This window comes from Enoplosus armatus, chromosome 20 (genome assembly GCF_043641665.1).
Source record: "Enoplosus armatus isolate fEnoArm2 chromosome 20, fEnoArm2.hap1, whole genome shotgun sequence".
NCBI classification, from domain to species: Eukaryota; Metazoa; Chordata; class Actinopteri; order Centrarchiformes; family Enoplosidae; genus Enoplosus; species Enoplosus armatus.
The window spans coordinates 5,978,519-6,004,025 of record NC_092199.1 but is presented as its reverse complement, the minus strand read 5'-3'; the positions used below and the strand labels follow the sequence as shown (position 1 = coordinate 6,004,025).

Genomic DNA, 25,507 nt, shown 5'->3' with positions numbered 1-25,507 from the left:
GTTATTTTTCCAGTATCCACTGTCATTTTAACTCTGGCTTCATCCACCAGCTCCTGACAATATTTCTGTCTCTCTTTCAGTGACTTTCTTCACCAGATACTTGTTTACTTTTACTCTCAGACATTTCGCCTTGTGTAGGTGCAGCTAGCTTGTGCTTACTCTTGTGCCAGACAGTGTTCATAGTTTTACAATAAGCAGCTGGTATTTAGTTTTACTCTTGAGAATCAAAACAACAAGGTTAAAGTGGCTTAGATCTGCATATAGTTGCAAACTAGGGTGTTGATTCTCAGTGGGATTGGTATGCTATCGGTTCTTATACATAACCAGGAGTCATTTGATTCAATGTTAATAAGAAAAATACTGCTTAATGTGTCTTTAATATCAGTATTTATAGTGTATTCTCAAGCATAGTAGAAAAAAGAAAAATAGAGAAGAATAGAATAGAGAATAGAGAGACTGGGGTTGGGTATGGAGAATTGGTTCTGATTTGAAAATTATTTCATATTGAGAGGAATAAATTGGTTAAAAAGCATGCTTTTATAAAGCATGGACAATAGTTATAGGTATATAGATATGGATCTACTGCTCTTCTGTCTACATCACAAGTTAGGTATGCCTTAACGCCAAATAGTTTTTTAGCATTTTTGATGTCCCTAGTCGTAGTCATAATGGCCCAGAATCAGCTAATGGTGCTGAACCAAACTCAACTTTTTTTAACAGCGATCATTCAACTTCTGTATGGCAAGATAAAGGAGACTTCTATTTTACCTTTACACCAAAAAGAATAAGAAAAAAAAATAATTTATGACAAAGCATATTTGGGTTTCTGTGACTCAAATCTGACAAGAATCTGAACCAAGAATAAATAAAAATCTAAGCCATACCCAACCCTAGAGATAAAACTTTTCACATTGTGTTTTTAAGGCTAATTTGTTGCCTCCGGCTCTGAGGTAAACAATCTCCAACCACCATGATATGTCAGAAAAAGTAAAACACATACATATATGCGAATACACACATGTATTTAAATTTACTGGGCATTCACGCTCACATACTCACACTCGGTTGTGCAAAAAAATAATAATAATAAGAGCATGCTCTGGTTTTGAGTTACCATAACTAGCAAACAGCATGCTGGTACATAAAAATCCCATGGAGGGAAATATTGAAACACACACACACACACACACACACACACACACACTCACTCCCACACAATGTTCATTCTAATACTGTTGTCTCCAGCCTGGCTATATCGAGGGGCTCCTTGGCAACCGGGCCATAAGTTTTGGTCAATTTGAGGTTGCCATGGAAACCTGGTGGACTATGCAATATAGATGGGCTGGATATGGAGGTGACAATGATGGATGACGTTGTCTTACACATGGTCCTTGGCCCCAACTCCTCCGTCGTGTTCTCCAGCTGTGTAGGCAGAGGGAAGGGAGGAAGAGAGAGAGAGAGATGTTCAGGTATTGTGGCTGAGAGTCAACACGTGCGATGTGAATAGGTGGCTGGATGTTTGTGTGGAAAAAAAGGGAGACAGGTGGCGGTTAAGGGAGAGAATTAAGTTTTAATTAACTGTTGCAGTGATTTGGATCAATAAAACTCTCCCCCACTTAACCTGCCAGCGCACAATACATGAAACAGTCACAGCTGATCAAAGGCATTGATTGGTTGGATTGATGAATGGCTCTCCCACAGTGCCCATGATGGAGTGGGACTGTATCACTCGGTTGACCCACTGAAATCAATAGCTCTGCACTATAGGAGTAAAGTACTCCAGTTGAGCAAATTTAAACAGATTCTTTGAAGAATAATTCTGTTTTATTGCAACTTGGGTCTTATTTTTGCAGTTTTGGCTAAAATGTCTTTTGATTGTACTCACCAAGCTAAAGGAATAGTTCATCAATTTGGGATATACGCTTATTTGCATTCTTGCAGAGAGTTAGATTAGAAGATCTATATCACTCATATGTCTGTAAGCAGGTTAGCTTAGCTTTGCATAAAGACTGGGGGGAAACAGCTAGCCTGCCTCTGTCTGAAGGTAACAAACTCAAGCAAAGTTAGCTAAAGTTGTCACAACTTTTAATATGTACCAAAAATGAGATTTTTCTATTAAAGTAAGTCTTTCTTTTTACAAGAGAAGCTTATTCGAAACTTGGGTGATTCTTAGTACAATATCCTTTTCATTTCTGTGGAACAGTCAGTCAATATTGTCTGTGGGGCACAGTCAATCAATCTTTACACCACGTCACTCTTTTGTGTTGACAGCGGAGGGCATCCAGAACTGATAACACAATCACTTGGTTGCAGAAACATGGGATTTGGGTGTGAAAGTATGAGCAGAGGATGACATGTTGAAGCTCCTACGCTTTTGATTTTCCTCAAGGTTTGATTAATATTGATGTCAGAGTAGCAGGAAATGAATGAAACTGGACAGGATGGAGAGCACGGTTGATTTGATTGACTAGAATGAACAGGGGGAAAAATGGAAGGAAAGAGATATGCCAACCATTTCACATTATTTTACACATACTTTTAAAATAGCTTGTTCATATAGTCATAGTTGAGAGTTATTTTAAATGTGGTAGATTCATTGAGTAGTGTTGTAGAATGGGTGACATGCCCCTTTAAATAACCCTACACAAACCACCACAACACCAGTGCAGGACAGATGGGAAAGGTGAAGGCTGATGCAAATTTTATTATGAATATACCTTGAAAAGACCAAAACAAACAAGGAATTTATCTTACTGACAGTGTCTGCGTAGACAAACCCTGGCGTAGCTTCTGATTCTGCTCCACTGTTGTCTAAAAACTATTGATAAAATAATCAATAATGAAGCACTGAGTGACATATTCCTTCATTACAATGAACACGGCCAGTGTTGTGAAACTCTGTAAACTATTAACAATGACAACACTTTTCAATCCATGAAGATAACAGTCATGTGTTGCATATGTAACTTTACACAATGAACATCACAAGTGATGATTTCATCTAAAACAAATCTTTTAGTTTGATCAGTTGACCGTGACGTCAGCACAATGCAACTATCTTCCTGCTTCTTCATCTAAAACACAAACATAGATTCTACCCATTCTATCGATATACTTCATGTCTTTGTCTCTGACTACATACCAAATGATTCCCTTTTAACAGATAAACGTTTTTTTGTTATAGCAACACATTACTTAAGTTTCTTATATAATGAAACCTTCTCGTTATTACACAAAATCAAGTCACAAAAACAAGAAATTGTTCTTTTTATAACAACATACAAACGTATCTCATGAAAACACTTGTGTGTACGGTGTGTTGTTACTGACTGGATCTTTTTCCTGTTGACAATCACATTCAGCCAGCCATAATGCAGAAAAACATCCTGCCACATGTCTAGATCAATCATGTTGTATGGTTTGTCATTCATGTTATACAGTATGATTGGTCTAGGCTACTCTGTAGGCACTGAATCGATGTTTTTCTAACATCATACCAATTTATCACATTTTAAGAAGAAAAGTGTTTTAATGAGATATGTTGATTTTGTGCAATAAAAAGAGAGTTTCATGAAATATGAAGATAAAGTGAAATGTTGAAGTTTCTTGTTAAAATTGAATCATTCGGTAGTAGTCACAACAGGAAATATATATCGTTACATCATGAAAAATATCTTGAAATGACAAGCAACTGAGCATTTCTTTGGTCATGGTGGTAGCAATACACTGCCTTAAGATATACTGTATATAGTGCAAGTACAATTGCACATATAGCCAAAACCGTGACGCTACAACTGTGAATATTAGGTACTTATATTGATTTTTAAAATCATGATACCCTGCACTACAGGCTCACTAAATGGCTGGACTACACCACAATAAAGAGGCAGAATACACACACTAAATACATAATGATATTTATGAAAAAATAAGTGACTAATGAATAAAAATATGTCACTTTATGGTACCAATACTATTACAATGAGCTGAGAGGAATAAACGCATGGCCTTTCACTGAAATGAAGGGAGAAGATTCCACCAGCGTTTGGACAACAATGGCGTTCAATGGCACAGACGTTAGGCTAAATCAGGCTGTTAGTAGGATAAATGTGTGATGGATTTCATTCTTGCATGGGATTTGTTGACATGATACAAAAAAAAACAAACAGACGCCACATCTATTGCACAGAGCAAGAGGTGAACGATCGGTGGGATCTTACAGTTGCAGGCAGATGACTGGTTGGCTGCAGATTGATGTCCGACATGGAGATGTCTTCAGGCTCTGTCAGAGTCTGAACAGTACGCACATAAACACAGCCATTTAGTGTTAGTTGTAATCAAAAGATATTTTGTACTATGTGAGTCTCTATGTCACCTTCTTACTACAGAGCGACTTCAAATTGGGATTTGAACATGGACCTTTCAGATAAAGGAGCATTTCTCTTGAAAAGTACAGTCTGTTATGTTGTTTCCCCCCAAAGTTCCCAGCTTGTGTCACTAACAATCACATGTGCCAACATATATTTAGCATTAGCACTGAAAATGGGGGAACCTAAAATCTCATGGTTTTCATGAAACACATGGTATTATAAAAAGTAACCAAAATTCATTCTTAAAGGAAAAGTTTGATGTTTTGGGAAATAGGTTTATTCGCTTTCTTGCTGAGAGTTAGATGAGAAGATCGATACCACTCTCATATCTGTCAGTTGAATATGAAAGTACAGCCAGACAGATTTAGTTAAATTTGGACAGAGCCAGGCTAGCTGTTTCCCCCTGTTTCCAATCTTTATGCTAAGCTAAGCTAAGCTAAACGACAACTACTTGTGGCTTCATATTTAGTGTACAGGCATGAGAGTGGTATCGATTTTCTCATCTAACTTGCTGTAAGAAAGATTGTGAGCGTATTTCACGAACTATTCCTTTCAGTCTAAAAGTATCAAGTACTTCAGCTACCCTCAAGGTACAAAAACGAGTTTCTGTAAAGAAATAAAATAGGCAATATTGTAATAAAAGATAATACACAAAAATCAGTTAAGACTAAATGTTCAAAAAATGAAAATATGGCACAGTAAAGTTATATAGTTATACTAATCACAACGGGAAATATGTTGGTAAAAGCACGTTTTCCTGCATTTCTTCTTTCACACCACTGGTTGAAAATGACATTGGTTAGAGTAGAAGTAGGTAAACACTGATTATAGACAAAAGTAAAAGTGTATATCCTCTGCTCTGTGCAGAGATGAAAGCAGATGGAGGTCAGAGACTCCTAGACAATCAACCGTCTTCGTCTGCCAACAAGTGCAGTACGCTGAAACATGGGGTGGCCTCATGCAAACTGTGGATTAAGTCTGAAACACCCAGATTATTGGATTAGTCTTTAGACCCTCTGTAACGGAGGCCTCAGTGAACCTGACCTGCATGGCAGTACGCCTGTATGTGTGTGTTTGCATATGTGCGGACATGTTAGTTTGCTTGTATTTTTTTCAGGGAACTAAGATGATTACAGAGAGACGGAAATGCTCCATATATTGGATGTCCCACATAGAATGACTTGTCACTTTCCATTGGCCTGACAGCACAATGCTTCAGATACAAAGTGTTGGGCTTTACCAAGCCTCTATATATATATCAATATCATATTAAAAAATTCCTTTTCCTGTTGGCTGTCCACAATATACGCACCAACTTAATTGCTGGGACTCCACTGGCTACAACTAAACTGGCCACCACACCAGTGATCAGTCATGTTTTAAAGAAGTCCACATATTAAACCTTAATATGAAAGTGAAGTTCATTCAAGTCACCCAGCTGGTGAATGAGCCAATGATTCTGAAGCATGAATGAAACACCTGATGCCTATTAGCTGATGAAAGCTGAACTAACGATGCTCGCTTTTGATTCTTGAAGATGTTTCGCTTTTCATCCAAAAGGCTTCATCAGTTCTGAGTGACGAGTCAAAGGCATTTAACCTCTGAAGGGTCGTTCACTCCTTGAGAGGCGTGGGTCGTTAGTCCACCTGGCTGTCATGTGAGAGTCATTAGAGCCACATGAGTCAAGGTGTGAAGGGGTCTTATTAAACTATCTGAGGAGGGATGTCAGGACAGATGTGTTTATACCTGATCCGAACGGCCACACTGGGTGAAAAGCCAGCAGGCACACAGATCCAATCATGCTGTGACGTGGGTGTAAATGTCGGATCGTTGGTTTCAGACAGCAATTGTCGGACACAGCCTTTTCTTAAAATGTACCATAACCTCTGCGACTGAGAATCTTCACCGTCCATCAGAGCTACTTGCTAATTGAACTCTGGAGTTGTGCATGAATGTAATGTAATGAACGACTGCAATGTTTTTTAAAGGGTTCACCCAGTTTCATTTAGAAGTGGCTCAGAATATTTGACTGATGTCACCGTGTTCCCAGATATCAGTAATGAAATTGTTGTCATGGTCATAAATCCAATCAAATCCAAAAAAATCAGTATTTTTCATTAGTATCTGTGTGTAGTGACTACTTCAAAATAAAAATAAAAAATACACAGTGGCTGACAGCAACAAATGCCCAACCCAGGGACATTGAGAGGGAAAACAACAAATACACTGCACCAATTTTCACTGGGATTGGCATGTTTTTACTAATTTTACTTACTTTATTAGAGTATATTTTAACTTTAACTGAATAATTGTGTAGGTGCTGTGATCACTCAAAAGTTCAACACACAGGGACTTTAAATTAAAGCATGTTATTCCAGCATAGGGGAAGGTAGCGGCTTTTAGAAAATCATGTAAAAGTCATGCATTACATGTCTGTATTTTCTCTGGAACCTTAATTTATGTGACTTAACACTAGAAACGACAAGGGGTCTCCACAGCAACATGGCAAGTAAACTGAAAGACTGGAATCATAAAACCAAACCATACAGTTACAGGGGACCAAAGCAACATGACTTTATCAGATTACACGCTTAAAAGACTCCTTTTCATAACCGCGAGGAGCCTGGACCTTAAGAGGGCTCCAACAAACTAGACCTCATAGAGTTACTTGCCATGAAATACCGAACACAAACATGACGCCTATTGACTTTAACAGGACTCCAAAACAACGTGACCTCCCTTCTCAAATTTAGGAGGATGGGATTAAGATCAGCCTTGACGTAATGCCAAAGCAGAGGCAACCCCCCCCCCCCCAACACGTCATAAAACTAATGTGAGAAAAGTTAAACTGACACTCTATCTCTGTCTAATGACACCTGACGCTTAACTTAATACAGTTAGAAATGTATGACTTTCAGATTGGATAATTCTTCAGTTTAATACATACTAGTGTGTATAGTGTGTATACTAGTAAGTACTCACTGTGATCTGTGAGAGGAGACATATGGCCGGGTCAGTGGGGTTGTGGGCTGTAGTTCTCTCAAACTCCCCCATGTTGTGACCTCTCACCTTTGACCTCTGGCTGGCATGGCGCACCTGTTTGACATCACCGGATAACTGACGACTCACAGGCGTCCGAGACGAGCAGTCCTCCTCTGTGTCCGAGAAGTGGGCCTGGGACAATGCACGAGACTAAAATCAGCAACTCGTAACTCAAAGCATTTGTCATAGGAAGCGTAAGACAGAGACATACCATATTAGATATGAGATACACTCACTGATTCGCTCTCAGACAGGGAGGAGTTGCGGGGCTTGCTGGGGCCTTTGCACTCTGATTGGCTGGTGAGGGTTGATCGGCGGGTGGACTGGAAACTGCTGCTGCTGAAACGGTTTCTGCCAGTAACGCACAGCAATACGCCGAGGTAGGGAATATACTTACTGAGCGCTGACCTGAGGGAGACATGGCGAGAGATATTCAAATCCCTAATTGAACATATTTAATTATATGATAGTGAAGCATGGGGCCCTCTGATATCCCTGGATGCTGAGCTGAATTAGGCCAATTTCACCTTTTAATTTGGATTTTAAAAAAAGAGCAATCACTGTCTATAAACACATTAAAGCCAGTGACCCCAGTGACGACATTACATTAGCTCGGTGTTGCCAAGAGGGGAAAACTGAGACAAGTCCCTTCAGCCAGCTGGTTTATAGTTGTGCATTAAGGAGCTACTGAGCCAACACACTTAGATGCCATATACACTTTAGACAACAGCGCATCTTCTCAAATGTAATTACATGTTGTGTGGTAGTTTATGTTTTGTATTCTGAACTGAACTGCGGTGCAAAGACTGAAAGACAAAGTGCTCCACAGCGGCTTCCAGAATCAGAATCAGAAGTAGGTTTTCACATACAAGGAATTTGCTTTGGTATATTGGCGCATAACAATAAACATACTGAGTATAAAATGTAAAGAAAGACAAAGCAAGAACTGCAAGTCAGGAAGCATGAATATAAAATGTAAAATTGACAATAACTTGTGAAAAAATATTATATAAAATATGTTTAAAATAGTTTAAAGTATATTCTTGTCAATTAACCCCACTTTTAGTTGTTAGTTAGCCTAACTTGGTATATTTTTAAATTTTGGAAACGTAAAGAGGTGCACATGAGATCCACCTCTTGTAGTAGTACTCTGACTTTGTCCCCCGCTTGGGCAACTTCTTTTGTTATTCGCTCTGTCTCTGTTCACAGCCTGTTTGCCTGTTTGGCAGCCTGGGTTTTGTGTGGTCGACTGGTTAATTCTACTTTACTTAAAGAACAAATATGTACTCCGCCTATTTACATGCATATGCTGTCTACTTATAGGGGTAGAGTTGTACATCTTTTTGAACTGCTTTTTTTGGTTCATTAGGCTTTAATCTCTTTTAGTATCAGCGTTTGAATTAAAGACGTCTATTACAGCCAAAACTGGAATTAATGACATTAATTTGATTTCATATTAAAACGCCAAACTCCTGATGATGCCGGCTAAAAGATGATGTGCCTTGATCAGCAATGTGCCCCACCAATTTTAGTGCCAAAAAGCAACAGACACCTTCTGCTGATCAGCTACTTCAAAATCTGAAAATAATCTTCAGTTCTCTGGTGATGATCAGACAATACAGGTGGCAGATTATTTGGCCACAGCGAGCGACCAGAAAGTGAAAGACTTTAACTGGATATGAACTGAGTGACCACACCCTAGCTTTTGAGACAGGCGGACACTGACAAACCTGGCAACACAGAGAGTGAGTTCTGCCAACACCAAGTAGAGAAAGAGCAACAACAAGAATCCGACACACTCTCAAACCAAAATAAAATTCAATATTTACTCGGGGAGAGAACTGACAAAATATGTCAAAGCATTTCACATCCTGAAATAAAACCAGAGGAACACATAAAACTTTACTGAGCTACTTCAAAAGCTGCCTCCTGTTTTTGATTTCTTAAAATCTTTTTTCTTCCACGACTATTACCATGACATTTGATTCTTAAACAACTGCATGTCTCCTTGTGTCACACGTATCTTTGTATTTTCTAAGGATTTGTTTGAAACTTCTTTTGTTTTACTTACATTGTAAACCTCACACAACTCAATACTGTATTAAATTATGATCAAGCAAACTTCCAAAAAGGATAATAAATGAAACTAAACTGATTTCACAACTCAGCATAATGTTCTTTCCACACCATTAACTGAATCTGCCGTTATTGAAACCTAACACTTGAGTGTGCTTCCTACCTGTACTTGGGGTGTGTTATGGCATATATGATGGGGTTGTAGATAGCAGATGCTTTGGCGATCACAGCAGGAACAGAGTTCATATACGGAGTCAACATGTCGGCATACCTGAGAGAGACAGGAGAGAGGACAGCAGGGACAGATGTTGGCAAGAGGAAGAAAAATGAGAGGAGGAAATGAGACACATTTATGTGACAAGAGCAGTGGTGAGACACACTCAGTGTTGGATGTTATTGTTAAAGACCCTTAAAATGAGCACTTGAGCTGAAAACAGTATGTTTGTACTTATGTTACACTGCAGTAGTAGGTGTAACGTCCAATCAATAAAGTCATCACACATTTTTGGTTTGGGGGCAGCAGAAACAAGCTGTAAACACTGACATATTATCACCTTACAAAGTTGATATGGTGAACTTGTTAGTTGCTTATTTACGCATCCAGCAGTTACGGCTGAAAACAACACTATGAGAGCAGTGAGAGTGAACCATAACAGTGAAGTTGTGGGCTGGACAGCTAAACAACGAGCTGAAACTTGCTACAAAGCTCCGTAAAGCAGGGTCGAGCTGCAGCTTCAGGTGATAAACCCCAGCAACCCCTGTCACATTGTCATCAGACACATCGTTATTGTAAAAATATCGACTATCGCGGATTTAACTAAGACCAGTTCTATGAGGCCATGTCCATGTATATGTTTGTTATGAGGCTTTTCTGCCTCATCTAACCGTGTAACCATTAGCTCATAATGTGTTTAATTCAGGATTAATTTCCCATCTTCCAGGCAGCCAGTGGTTTCAGTTCATGCCAGTGTAACTTGCTAAGCTTGCTTGAGATAAGTGCAGGTAATCCTTCAAGGTATATTATATATATAAATATATATGAACATTTGTCCTGCTTTAGAATGAAAAGCCACTGGATGTTTTCTTATATCCATAGCCTTGCTAAACCTGCTGCCCCCACAACCCATTCCTGGTTAAAATGGAGTGATAGATGGATGAGCTTTGACGGCTTTAATAACATATTTAACCCTAAACCCTACCAGTGCTGCTTTTTTATTATTATGACGTTTATCCCCCCCAAAATATGATGCATCTCCTGATTCTTCTGGAGATGTTTTGACAATCCTAGACTGTAAAAAAAAGTCTCTCTAGCAGTCGTTGACAAAATACACACACACATACACACCTACCCAGCGAATGCAGTGAGGGCCGCACAGGAGTAAGGGGCCCAGGAGATGACAAATAGCAGGATGACGATGAGTGCGATCTTGGCCATCTTCCATTCACTCTTCATCTTATGGAACCTCTTTGCAGAGTCTCTGGTTCCCTCACACTTGATCTTTGTTATCGCTCTGTCAAACACAGACACACTCACCATAGTTATGAAACCTTATTTTTTTGCTTTTTGCTTTACACATTGTAATGTGTAATTTTAGATTGAATTTGCCATTTTTTTTTCCTGTGTTTTTCTTTTCAGTTGACGTCTAAGTACTTAAACATGTATTGTATTTGTGTGCACTCATACGGCAGTATTAGCGTTCAGGTTGAGCAAGACATCATCAATGGAAATCGATAGAAAAAGCCAGACACATCGTTAATCAACAAGACATCAGTATCAACACAAACTCCGTCTTGGACACCCATGTCTTCATCGATGCATGTGTGTGTGTGTGTTGCAAGAGTGAACAAGATAGGAGCATGACTGAACGTAAACAGTGTGTGTGTGTGTGTGTGTGTGTGTGTGTGCATGTACCAACCGTGTTGTGTGTCGGATGGCTCTGAAGATGCAGCAGTAGCTGAAGATGATGATGAAGAGAGGGATGAAGAAGACAAAGGTGAAGAGCAGCATGGTGTAGGAGCGGACAGAAGGGGTAAACGTCATGTAGTCCCAGGAACAAGATGTCATCAGACCCTCTGGGACATAGGCACCTGTGAACATACACACTTTAGAGGCTGCTCCTCACGCCACGAAGCCTGACAATTCCTATTTTTCTGTCAGTTTCTGTATTGTATAACTTCCGGCTTCTTTCCAACCTTGCACTACTTGCATCTGTAACATGAACACATCTATCCTGGCAACTGTCCTCCCAGTATGCAGTGTCCTTATGATAACCTGCAGGCAGAGTTGAATTTCACATTGCACCTCATTTGACATTCCAGTTGTCAGGTTTTATCATATTGGTAGATTGATAATTCTACATACTATACACCAATAGGTTGTGTTGTTCTCATCACCTTTCTACTAAATCTAATCTAAATACTTCTAAATTTACCTGGCTGCTGTACTAAGATTTTATCTATGGTTAATTTAACCATTTAAGGGGATAGTTCAACATTTTGGGAAATATTATTTGGGTTTTTTTGCCAGTTAAATGAGAAGAGCAATACCACCCTCACATCAGTCTGTTAAATATGAAGCTACAGCCAGGACAGGAGATGATTAGCTTAGCTTAGCATACAGGGGGGGAAACAGTTAGCTTGACTCTGTCCAAAAGGAAAAGAAAATCTGCCTACCAGCACCTCTAAAGCTCAGTGATAAACACATTACATACTGTTTGTTTAAGCCGTATAAAAACTGATGACTTAAAACAAAAACTTGTTTTTTCGGTTTCGGAATAAGTGCATTTCCCAAATGTTGAACTATGTCTTTAGAATTTAAATGTTAAAATGAAACATGACACAACTTGATTACACATTTTGACACTGTAGTCTGGCATCGAACAACTTAAAGTCTATAGCTGTGCTAGGGGCCACATGTGGCTGTAATTCCCATTGCGCACCAGAAAACAAAATTTGTGGTTTGATGAAATGTGGAGAGACAACTTTGCTATTCTTAGATTCATGTTAATATTAACATATGCTAAGCTTTTAGCAATAATCCAAGTACAGCTAAAGACTGAGGAATTCTTTCATCAGTATTCTGTCAAGAACTGAAGTTGAAATGTTGCCCAGCTGGTGGCGCTAGATGAAAAATTACGGAATAAGGGAATCACCAAAGTCATTAGGATTCATCCACTGGGGACCATGAATGTCTCTACCACATTTTATGCCAATGTACCCAATAGTGGTTGAGATATGTCTCTCTGAACCAAAGTGTTGGACTGTCAGACTGACCAACTGACATTGCCATCCTAGAGCCATGCTGCTAGCATTGCTAATAAGCACCTACAGGTGATTGTTTGACTAAAACTGTATTACGTAAATGTATGCCGTATTCTCTTATATGTAACACCACCTGTCAAGCTCAGGCTTTAATATATGACTATGGGACCTTAGTGGCCCACGTGCAAAATCCATCACAGAGAGCAGTTGGAGCTCTCACTCCCATTGTTTCTGCTGTGAAAACTAACACTGTGTTTGGTATGCACACCACAGGCTTCGTCTATATGGGACTGGATCCTTTACTTCACACAAAGTCCACAAAGGAAATACACACTCACATAAAGAGACACAACTATGTCTTCACTTACACATTAGAACACAACTAACCTCACACAAACACACATAACGATTTCAAAATATCATATAGCAGCAGACGTTGAAAAAACACCATTTCTCCTTTTCTCCAGACACGGAAGGAAGCCATAAGTCACTTTTATTACATGTTGTGTTGATTTGTTGTGGCGGTGGGGGAACCAAACCCCAAAAGAATTTTTAGTGTAAATCAGCCACTGCAACAGAGTCAATGCAGAGTGGCAGAACTTAGCCACAAATGGACATGGACACATGGAAAGCTCATGGTATATTTGGCTTGATTTGAATTGGTTTGATTCTTCAAAATAGGACTTTTTCTGTTGTCACTGGGGATTTCTTTGACCTGTGGAGTTCCCCAGGGCTCTATTCTCGGTCCTTCACTGTTCTCTGTCTACATACGCAGATCATTGATATATTTTATGCAGCTGACACTCTTATATCTCTTATACTTTCCGTTGATTGTCACAATCTCCAGCAACTTGACAGTTCCAAATACATACTGTTTTTTGATGTTCCCAGTGTTCCTCCGATAAGTCATGTCCTGTTTGGGCAGACGCCTTGTAATAAAAGTGTCTGAGCTGTTTCTTGTTATTCTGTTTCAACAGTTCAGTAAGCAATGTCACGGCACAGGTTGTAAGATTGTACTGGTAAAATTAGTTGTTGTTGTGTCTATAGAATATAATTACCACCTCTCTGAGCCTCTGACAGGCTCAAGTAAGACACACCCAATTAAAGACCGATAACCAATAAAAATGACAAATCACAACCTGTGACCGTGATAGCAGTCTGAATTCAGTGTGACGGAGGAAAAAGTAGAACAAAATTTTGCTAACCTAATAGATGCTGACTTGTTAACACCAACATACAGTCTTATTTGGGAGTACTTACAACAAAGGATAAAAGAAAAGCCTGTTGGAAAGTAAGACTCCACAACCTCATCATCAATTATTGTTGGGTTGCTGTAAAGTCAGCTACAGGTAAGCACGAGGTGATCAGCCTTCCGATAACTGATTTCATATTAAATGCATTTGGCATGTTGACAAAAGGCAAAGTCAGATCTATTTGACATAAAAGTACAACTTTCAGAAGGAATTTGACACACTGACACAAATAAAAACAGTGAAAGAGAAGTACCGAGACAAACTGAATCCCTGAGAGGAATCACACTGATCAATAATGACTTGTACTCACTCCAGCCAAAGAAGGGGGGCAGGCTCCAGCCCATGGAGTAGACCCAGGCAGCAGCCACGATGCTCAGGGATTTCCTGCGAGACATCACCCCGAGGGAGGCCAGAGGCCTGGTGATCACCACATACCGGTCCACCGCAATCACCATTAATGTCATCATACTGCAGATACCAAACAGCGCTCCGCAGAAGGCATATAACTCACAACCTAGAGCAGGAGAGGTGTGGGAAGGAAGGAGAAGCAGAAGGAAAAACATGTTTGCTATCAGGATAAATGCATTTTCTGGAAGTAGATCCTGCAGCTCTTGAACAACAGCTGGAAATACTGTAGCTGATTGTGTTTGTAAACGTACAACTTAGTTTTATCAACAGTTATGAACACATATGGGTCATTTTGGTTGCCTGATATCAGACAGAATTGTCAACTCGTTACACTCCATTTCCATCTTCAGTCTGACATTGCCTCCACTCTAACCAATTTCCATGGGGGAGGCGGATTCGACAACAGCTTGACAACGGCAGATCTTTTTTTCAGCTCATTTTTTAGCTGTCCAGTCCACAGCTCTCACTGTTCACTCTCACCGCTCTCAAACCTTTGTTTCCAGCTGCAGCAATCTGCTGTTTTCTGTAAAAAAAAAAAAAAACCCCACTGTACTCTACCTGCTCAGCACCAAACAGCAGGAAGACACAGTTAGCAACTAGCTGGTGAACATAGTGCACATAACAGGAGTTGGTAGAGACCTAAAACAGAGCTAAAAGAGAATATTGGACTTACATTCACCAGGTGATCAGAAATGCAACTTCCTTTGCCCCCAAGTGACCAAAAAAATCAGTTATTGCAGGTTTAACATTAGTCTATTTGGCACATTTGCATCCTGATTACAGCTAGCTAACAAACAGTTGATTTAAATGGACTGACTCCACTCAAGCTACAGTCGAAAGTGTTGTGTGATAGATGAAAAGAGCTGAAAAAAGGTACGTTAACCTACGTTTGGAAACAAATGTTTATACCATTTTTTTCTTTTACATTCTAGCCATGCTAGCAACATAGCTCGAGGGACGTCCATGTTGATGAGTGGATTTATTTGTCGGTTGGATGGACAAACACGTTGTTTATCCTCTAAATTTCCATCTAGCACCACCACCAGGAAGACATTTATGCTTCTTAATTTGATTGCAACAAAGGCCATTTGGATTGAATCATGCATAAGGGAGAGGGTAGGGAATAAGAAAAAATGAAGGCAGGGGAAAGGAGAGGGCAAGAAGAAGAAACAGGAGATGTAGAAGGAATGGAAAGAGGTGGAATATAGAATAGGAGGGAATTGGAGGGGAAAGAAAGGGAAATGAGGTAGAGAATGGGGGAGAGGAGCCCAACATGAAGGATGAGTCAGGTGAAGACAAGTAGCAGCATGATAAAAGATAGATGGTTGGAGACAAATATGGGGGGAACCAGGCTGGAAGGATAGAGAAAGTGTGGCATGCACAAACAGCATACAGTATCAGTGTTTAAATATTTAGTACATGTTGAACATATAGTAATACACTTATTACTATACTGTGTTTCATCAGAGAGGCTTCTAACATGACTCTTTTTGTTCCATAATGTAAGGTCCTGTTCTCCATACAGTCTATCATTATGCTAAATGTATCCATAATGTATGAAGAAGTCACATTCATGCACACTTGCAAGTGCATGTGCAAGCCTATACACACACACACACACACACACACACACACACACACAGCAAACACTCAATCATCCCTTTATCAGCTGCTGTCCCTTCAGGCCCAGAGTGTGTGATTACCACCGGCCTGTCACACATCGTAAAATCACAGCGCCATGTCATCACTACCAAACGCCAGACAAAATCTGAAGTGTGTCGCCTGTGTGAAGAAACTCAAACAAACGCTCAGGCAATTGAATATTACAACGCCTGTACGTCCGTCGTCCTGACTGTCTGTGCGTGTTTGACAGCCCTACTGAAGCTAATGAAGTCCAGATTGGCTCCCAAGGAACTGCAGATGTTCTCCAGAGAGGAACAATATTTAAAAGTCCTGGGGCATTTAGTCTAACAGCAAAGTTCACTGCATTGTGGTCAAGTCAAGATCACAAGTATATGTAAAACATCTCAGAAAAGTAAAGGTCATTCAAGTAGAAGGTCCTGCAATGAGCTTTAAGAGCAAATCTTTTTTAGAAAGCATCAATCAATGAAAAAAAAAAAAAATGTGATTGAAAAATGAAGCTTGTGCTTTAAATGTCACTCGTCACTGACGAAACGTCAGATCTGTGTGGAGCGATCAGGAGTGTCGCTATCACTTCTGAGTGATGAATTAAATTCCTGAACGATTAGCATATTCTATTCTCTGAAATACGCTAAAAATGCTTTAATTGCCAATTCATCAAGAGTTGGAAACGTGTAAATTGTTCACACTTCAGAAAGAGGATCACTAAAATCATTAGAATTCATCCTCTCCAATAATTGAGGTTGCTCCCTCTAGAGCAAAGGGTTCGACCGACAAACTGACGGATTTATCCAAGTTACATACAAACATCCCAAGAGCCACATTGCTGCTAAGGAGCCCCATCATTAAAGACTGCATGGGGAGACTGCATTGACTTCTATAAGTTCTAGTAAAACAGGATGGCTAAACACAAATAAAAGACAGTTCAAGGTTTTTGCTTTGACCTTTCCAATAATCTACTTCTCTCTCTCTGAGTCTTCTTGCAGTAACCACCATTGAGAGTTGAGCTCTAGATCTGACAGCGATTGGCTGTCTTCATCAAGGTCAGGACGACTCCTGAAGGAAAACACAGCGCTCAGACTATCAGTGTTTGATCAGTGGAGTGTGGAGCCTCTTTTACCACCTCTATATCTCTGTTCCCAGAGAGCAGCATGCTGGTACAACCCCCTCCACATGCCCTCATGTAAAACACACCACCGACATGCATTCTTGTTTTCCTCTTTGTGATCGATGGGATTTGAATACTGCAGAGTACGCCTTTGATGCTGCTTTTTACACTGCTGCAGGAAAGGGTGATAGAGAAAGGCAGGTTTGTGTGTGTGTGTGTGTGTGTACAGAATCTTAATTGAACTGTAGGTCACACTCAAAAGGGCAGGGAAACGTCGCAGGTCCCAGTGGAATTTAGAGTGTGTGTGCGTAAATGTTAATGATGCGTATCTGTGTGCATGCACATGTAAAAGAGTGTAATATTATGCGTCCGTGTTGTTGGATTAGGTGCTATATATGAATATAAAACAAGTGTAAAATGTTTAACCTTCTTTTCACTGTGTGCACGTGTGTTACCTTTCTTTCCAAAGATCCATCGCTTGTGCATGCTGGTGATGAAGAAGATAGGCGTCTGAGTAAGACACATGAGGAAGTCTGTGACTGCCAGGTTAATGATGAAAATGTTGGATGGTGTCCGCAAGCTCCGGCTCCTACACGCAGGCACACACACACATACACACAGGTGTTGAATTATTGTCATTAATATTGGGTTATGAATAAATCAGGCATCTCATTATCACGTGCTGAACAAGCTGATAGAAGGAAGTTTATTCACAATCTGAAGCCTAAGAGCAAAAAAAGAAGTACCTGCAGAAAGCATATATGACCAGGAAGTTTCCCAGCATCCCTGTGATGCCCACGGCCAGGATGACGACACCGATGGTGTAGTGAGCGTGGTCTGGGACGTCCACCGTTGGAAATGGGTGGCTTGGAACCGTGCTACCCTAGAAACAGGAAGGCGGGAAGGAATGGGTTAATTAGTGGTATGACGCCCGGGTTCGTGGCAGCTCAGCGAGGTAGCTGTCACGACACAGGTAGAGGTAGGCAGTGCGGCCAGGGTGTTAGTGTCGTGATACCAATGCTGATTTCACTGCAGGCCTCTTGATCACTGTTGCGAAGAGAAGCTTAGAGTTTAAATGGTACTGAAAATTTCATCTTTTGCATTTAAATATTTACACTTTTCATTTTCAAGTTTCCATTTCACAATATCAAAATCAATTTTAAGTTTCCCTTTTGTTTTTAATATATAATAATGGACTAATTCTCTTGAGTGCTAAAATAAAATAATTTTTAAAAGTTTATTTGCCATTTTCTCTTTTAATTTTAATTTTGGATAAAATGACCCTCCACAGGAAAGACAAGGAGACCTTTTAACCTTAAAAACAGGATCGATTTTGTGTGTAAGCCTTCATGTCTTCTGCCATGAACAGGGCTGTAATTGACATTTAAAGCAATAAAACTGTACTAGACTATAATGATTCAAGATGTGGTTGTATGGTTTGGTCGGTGCAGATTCAAATGCGGTACTTAAGCATGTCAGCGATTGTTAGATAAATCCCTGGAGTGAGAGAAAATCCACTTAGTCTGGAGCCCACCCTGTACACCACAAATGCACTCTATTCAATTATAACTTTTTCGTTAAATTATTAGTCTAATAATAATTGTTTTGGAGCGTTAGCATGAGGTCATTAGGTGACTTCAAGCGACATATGGTGTACAAGTACCCACTCTGAACAGCTCATCCCATTTCAAGAGCTGAGAGAAGATGAAAGTGTCGATGATTCATGCTCCAGTAACTATTCAGTTATTGAAGGTCATGAAGACACTGACTTCCTTTGACCTCTGTCAGCAACAAAGAAACTCTACAAGGCCACTGGCACAGCTTACATTAGCTTACTGTCAATTACAGTATCAGCAACTGACAGGGTCTGAAAAGCAACATGTACACAATAGAATAGAAGAGTAAAATTTTAATTTAATTTTAATACTGTAGCTTGTCCAGTGGACAGTTAAATGTTGTTGGATATAAAAACATCTGTGTATGAAAACTGCAAACTGATACATCCAATTTTATAAAGTCTTTACCTGTAAAGTAAATTGAAAATAAAAAATGGAAATACTTGGAAGTAGCAGCACCTCAAAGTTGTATTTAAAGGTAAACTGTGGAGTTTTTGACCACTAGTGGTGCTGTGGAGCAATGTTTATACGAGTGGGACCCCATTTGGTTTGTATCAAGCTCCCACGCGAGCGCCCAGCAGCCCGATTCACATTCTGTTGTTGGTTTGCTATGCTATTTGCATGCTATTTTGCTGATTGGCAGTTGGTGGATGTAAACAATGCATGACCTCTTTGCAAAGGTTTTTTTAAGAGGAAGGAAATGCATTCAACATGTTTGTCAGCCCTCAAGGATTCACACAATGTGTCTTGGTGAGAAACACTAAACAATAAAACACTGAAAGCAAACATACATTTTGTTTGTTTACAAGAAAACTCCACCGGGCATCTTTAAGTGACATATCTTTCCTTGTAAAATTGCACTTTTAGGCCAAGGTTATTATTTATGCAAATAATACATTCTCATTTGTCTTTTGCCTTTTTTCCACGTGGATCAAACTACGACTTTTTGCACTTCGACGCTGTAAAAAAATCTTATTTCATACATCTTGAATTTACTTCAGAAAAGACGCCAGTTGGAATAAAAGGTATTGTGACGTTTTCAAGGAAGAGAGGCCTATTTTCTTTTTGTAAGTTACTTTCTGAACTCAACACGGAAACATTTTGAGTGAGTCTGTTTCTGATTATTAAGTCCTACATAGTTGAACTTTGCACCTAGAGGCCTGTGAACACACAGCCAAATACAGCGGTGGAAGAAGTACCCAGATCTTTAGTAGTAGAAATACTCGGTTAAAAGTAAAGTCATGGTTTCAAAATTTGGTAAAAGTCCAAAAGTATTTGCATCAAAATATACTTAAACCACCAAAGAATAGCCCATTTCAGAATAAAATATATCATATTGCTGGATTATAATTATTAATGCATTAATGTGCTAACAAAAACAAGCTTTCTTGTAACTCCCTTGAAGCTGACTTTTTTAATTTTTCACTTCACAGCAGCATTTTGCTCCTGAGAAGCTGCTGCACCTCAGAGCACACAGCTCCAGTTGAGAATTCATGTCAGGGATGGTGACACACTCCCCTGCATTAACACTTTCCTTTTGTCTCTCGCCTTTCAAGCAGATGCACACACAGGTACACGGACACCCACTCACCAGGACTACGTCCACTGAGCTAAATCTTTGTCACCCCAGAGTTCAACTGGAACACACGCTTCTCCTTTCATTAATCCTGGCCACTGCATTTAAGCGTGCATGTGTGTGTGTGTCCAACATCTGTTTCAGCAGTCCTACTTTTCTGCAGAGTCATTGGTTCCTGTTACTAACGGGAGGACATTTGAATAGCAAAGTGGAAAGTGATGTGGTTATGTAAGCAGATGAGTGAAAAGGTCATGGGGATGTGTTACTGAAAGAGGGGACAATATGCAAGTGTGGTGTGCTTGTGTGTGGAATGTAAACACACTGAGATCCAGTCTGACGCCTTCATCTGTGATGTGGTGGATCACACTCAAGGTCTCCCTCCTCCCTCCCTGCTTCATCTCAGTCCAGTTTCTCCTTTTCACGTCCCTGCCACTCTCCCTGCTGGATCTTTTTCTCATCTCCGCTATCGCCGCTGATTCCCGATCCCTTCTAAGTCCCTCCTTCGCGTCTGTTCCTCTGTTCCCTAAATCTCTCGATCACTCCTCTCCTTCCTCTTGCTTTCTCTCATTTCCTCCCTCTCCTGGCTGTGGCGGCTCGGGGGCCAGATTAATGCCGATCACACGGCGAGGAGGAAGAGAGAGGCAGAGTGAGCGGCATGGCATGGACGTCTCCTCCACAGTGTGTTTGTGTTGGATTTAAAGATGGAAATGGTGGGTGGTTCTATCTCTCTATACTCAGCATCTGTGAGCATGTACAGAAGGCAAGGTGTTAGCATTTCTAGGTTTCCCTTCGTCAGTGGAGAGCAAGTAATATATATGCAAATGGTCTCGTGGCTGTCTAATGCACAGCGATTTAGGACAAAGACAAATACATTGAATGGGAAAGAAGACGAAGATTAGGGATAGAAGACGGAGTGAGAGACAGAGAGAATCTGAATTAAAAAACACGTGTAATACAAGCATAAACAGCTACGCACACTTGTGTACATGTGTTTGCTTACGCTTACAAACACATGTGCTGTAATTGACTTATATGCAGTACACTATATCACTGTGTAACAGCCAAGACAAACTTAATAAACGTGGCTGAGAGACTTCCCTCTAAGTAATAATGACCTCTAGCGGTTATCATGCTGATAATCAGTGGCTCATTTAGAGTAGAGATATGTATTTTCAGCTTTATTCTTTATTATCTGAGACTGTAATCATTCGGGCGTCATATTACAACTGAGAGCCATGGAATAATGTTGTAAAAAGTTGTGACTAATTGCTTGCGATTGGGTCGGCCAGGTGTATGGGCGGGACCTCGATACCGCGGCTCCACCCCCTGATTGCCACAAATGACATCACCAGCGCGAGATGGCAGCAGTCGTATCCGGGATATTTTGGCTTCATTTTTGTACAGTGGGAGGAAGTGGAGACGCGTCGTCCATCTTTATATACAAACCAGTTCCTTATTAGAATAAAGGCTAATCTTTGGTTCACAGCTGACAAATTAAGACTGGTTAGAAAAAGTAGATGAGGACCAGTTTATCAGTTTTTTATGTGCATTAAAACCTCACCTAATCTATTTCATATTTGATTGGCTTTTATCAAAAACTTGATTGGCTTTAATGTAAAAAACTACAGTTGTCCAGAGACTTAACAGTATTTATGAATGCAGCATTAATTACACAACTGATTATCCACCCACAACTCGTTCATCAGCCTATCAATAGATAAACGGTTATCTTCAAGTTCAGAGGCAAACTCATTTGTTTACCAGCTAACGCACTCTAATGAACTGCAGAGCAGTCAGAGGATATGATCACAAAGGGCCACCCGCACACACACACACACACACTATCACTGTCTCTTTTTAAAGACACACAAATCCACATATATGCATCCACACAATCAGCACTCACATCATTTTCATTCCACAGACACACCCCTGCATGCGTACGCACATTCATAAATTGGACCCATATTTTTTAAATCAACCAGAGTTTGCAGATTCGACAGATAATTAAGAGAGAAAAAGCTACAAACAGTGGTAAAAGGAAAAGAGAGAGAAAGACAGGACTTTTTAAATGAAAACCACACTTAGATCTCATCTGTCTCAGTAGAAGCTGCCCTCGGGCTCTGCTTCAGTATCAGCTTTCCCAGCACTCCCACCATGAAGGCCAGGCCACAAAAGCTACAGAGACTGAAGCCTGCAGGTCTGAACTTCAAAGCCAGAGTCCAAACTGGACCTTTCACACTTGTTGAACTACGTTTACTGTAGCGGTGCACTCATGTGTTTCTCAGCCTCTCAAACAGCTGTTTCTTTCTCAAATCAGAGTCAGTGTCTGGGCTCCTGGAGCAAAGTTAAAGCGCTGCGCTTTCTCTTTATGCACCCTATTTTATGTGCAGTCAAGAGGTGGATACACTGCTGTATTGGACTACACATCTGTGTACAAGGATTTCCCTGAGAGTCAACTAATCTCACCTTCAGAGGGAGACAGAGAGAGATGGAGTCTGATTCACCCATGAGACTTGAACACATTCTTTCTGCTGTTGACCAGGCGTCTGCAGAGGGCATGTGAGTGATGTCAGAGTTTATATTGTAACTTACAACCAACAATCAGATCAGCATACAAAACCAGTTGTTTCCTGTTCTTATGCTGAGAATTTCCTCCTGTGAGACAATAAAGATCTGAACTGAACTGAACCTGGAGCCTGCACGTGGTAAATTAAGGTTGGGACACAAATAGGTCTATTATAGGGCTAAGATAAACGCAATTGAGTGCAACACCAGATCACCAAAGCTAATATCGAGCGCACACAAGTCCTCTGAAATGTTGCAGGAATGCTGACAGGAGATGAGATCCCGAAACTCAGCACAAATTTAGATATCTGTAACAAAAACTACATGGCATGTTTGACAAGTCACTCACAGCTTTTTAAAACCACTTGCCACAATAGTACAAGCTGAAGCAACACTAGAGATAAGGGGATTTGCGCTTTACTCCTGCCTTCATTCAGGTCCAGCGCTGAATGAACGGAGCGCAGATGCGCAGGAGAGGATGCTGCGATTCATTCATTCAGAGTTAACATCTCGCTCCCTCACACCTGCCTCATGCGGTGTTCCTCACATTTTATGAATGATCTGAAGCAAGAATGAAAGCAGCAAACAAAAACATAAACTGGGACAGCTTCTCTGTCTGTTTTGCCAGATGTGGTGAGTTGGTATTTAGCTGTTATGGATCAGATGTTTCCGCGTTTACGCATCGCTGCGGCGCACAGAAGCCCTCCGGTCACACCGAGGGGTATTCCTCCAAGCAGCCGAAAACAAAACAAACAAACAAAAAACACACAAAAAGAGCGGGAGCAGGATACTTACAGCTGTGGCGACTGGAGACAGCTCCATGAGCCGGTGCGGACTGATGGAGCTGATGTTCCAGGGTGCACGGGCGGTCGGGTCCGTTGTGGGCACCCCCGGTCCGATCATCAGCCTAGAATCCATTCCCGGTCCACGGTGGTTAATGAAAAGCGGTTGTGTGTGAGAGGGAAGTGGACCTGAGAGGTGTAGAGTCTGTATGAGGTGGTCTAGCAGTCCAAGTGGCCCGGCATCATCGCCGCCCTGCTCTCATATCTCACTCTGACAGGACTACTGGTGGTTCAGCAGCTGTGGAGGGGTGGGAAAGAAGTGCTCTCCCTCTCTCTGTCTCTCGTCCAATCCCTGGTCCGGGGATGCCTCTGAGTGTGTCAGTAGGCCTGTGTGTGTGTGTGTGTGTGTGTGTGTGTGTGTGTGTGTGTGTGTGTGTGTGTGTGTGTGCACAGTTAGAAATAGCCACTTTGCTGTTTGTTTATTTAAGTTCAAGCAATCAATGGAGAGGTTTTCCCTCTCATATCAATACTCCCTTTTGAGTATCTTTTTCTCCCTTTCCTTTCCATGTTCACCCCTTTTTAGCCCTTGCAGACAAGAGGTAAAAGTTAATAACACTATCATGCAAAGAAAGATCAAAACAATCTGCCCCCAAGAGCCCACATGGCTTCTGTTATCCATTTACAGTTTCGTTTTTTGTCTTCTTGGGCATCAGCACCCCATTTTCTCACATCTTGTGCATTTACAAAATAAAAGATAAAATCTATATTTATTGTATTTCAGGGACATCAGACGACTGGAGCGTGTTTCATAAGGGCAGGGAGAAGCTTTGGCTTTTGAGTGCATCTGTGGAAAAAGGTCGAGGTGGCAGTAAAACACGCTGATGCAAAGACTAAAGAAGGATGGGAGAAATGAGTAGATAATGGAAGGATTAAAAGGTATTTGTTTTGGGTTTCTTAGGGTTGATTTGGCCAGATATTAAGTGTGTGGGTGTGTAATGTTTTAATCCTAAAGAAAGCAAAGAAGGATGGAGTGAGGAAGTAAGAATGCTGACAAAAAATGGAGGGAGGTATTAAAACATGAAGACTTAAAGGGAAATTGTGCCAACCTGAGTCTTATTCTCATAATGGTGTCCATTCTGACTATTGGTCATGGTAACTTTGCTATTGTTTGTTTATTATTACTGCAGATTAATTGATGGTTTGCTAGTTGGCTAACCATAGGTTATAGCAACTGCTATAAAGCGCCATAAACCTGAGGGGATCTGAAGAATCAGGTGATAATAGAGTGTTGCAGGGATGACATATTTTTGTAAGCAAACCCAGAAGTTAGCATCTAGCATCTAACCAAAAACCCATTGACTTTGAGACGAGGGAACTGGAAGTATAAAAATGCTAACTAATTTTCGGGTTTTAGGACTCATTCCTGCAGCACTCTTTTCTCTGGCCCCTTTCACAAGCAGTCATGACCTTTGTTTATATATATATAACTCGTACTATAGTCACTTTAAATCTAGAAGCATGACAGAATGAATGTATGAATGTATGCACAGCTTCATGCTTCATGTTTGTTTTGTCAGAGGACAGAATCACAGACACAGCACGTGTAGAGGTCAGAAATGCACTAATATAACTGGATTCATTTCACTGTCTCATGATTTCTGGAGAGGGAGCAATGAGACTACTACAGAGAGAGACCTGTACCAGGAATACGTTTGTTTCTGACTACTCCCAGTTGAACAATAAAGCGCATCTTTCATCTCCACACATCCAAGATGACATTTAGCCAAGAGCGCCCTACCATGTGGA

At 40.6% G+C, this 25,507-nt stretch overlaps 1 protein-coding gene across 1 annotated transcript; it reads right to left on the bottom strand.

The window, feature by feature from the left end:
• Positions 1 to 1,221: 1,221 nt before the first annotated feature.
• Positions 1,222 to 23,837, bottom strand: LOC139302946 (melanopsin-A-like). Its single transcript, XM_070926607.1, has 11 exons — positions 23,715 to 23,837; positions 17,906 to 18,042; positions 17,615 to 17,748; positions 14,313 to 14,516; positions 11,405 to 11,576; positions 10,838 to 10,999; positions 9,652 to 9,759; positions 7,649 to 7,820; positions 7,353 to 7,544; positions 4,221 to 4,292; positions 1,222 to 1,422 (listed from the first exon to the last, which is right to left on the bottom strand). The coding sequence occupies exons 1-11, from the start codon at positions 23,835 to 23,837 to the stop codon at positions 1,222 to 1,224; spliced, it is 1,677 nt and encodes a 558-aa protein (XP_070782708.1).
• Between the last annotated feature and the right edge of the window lie 1,670 nt (positions 23,838 to 25,507).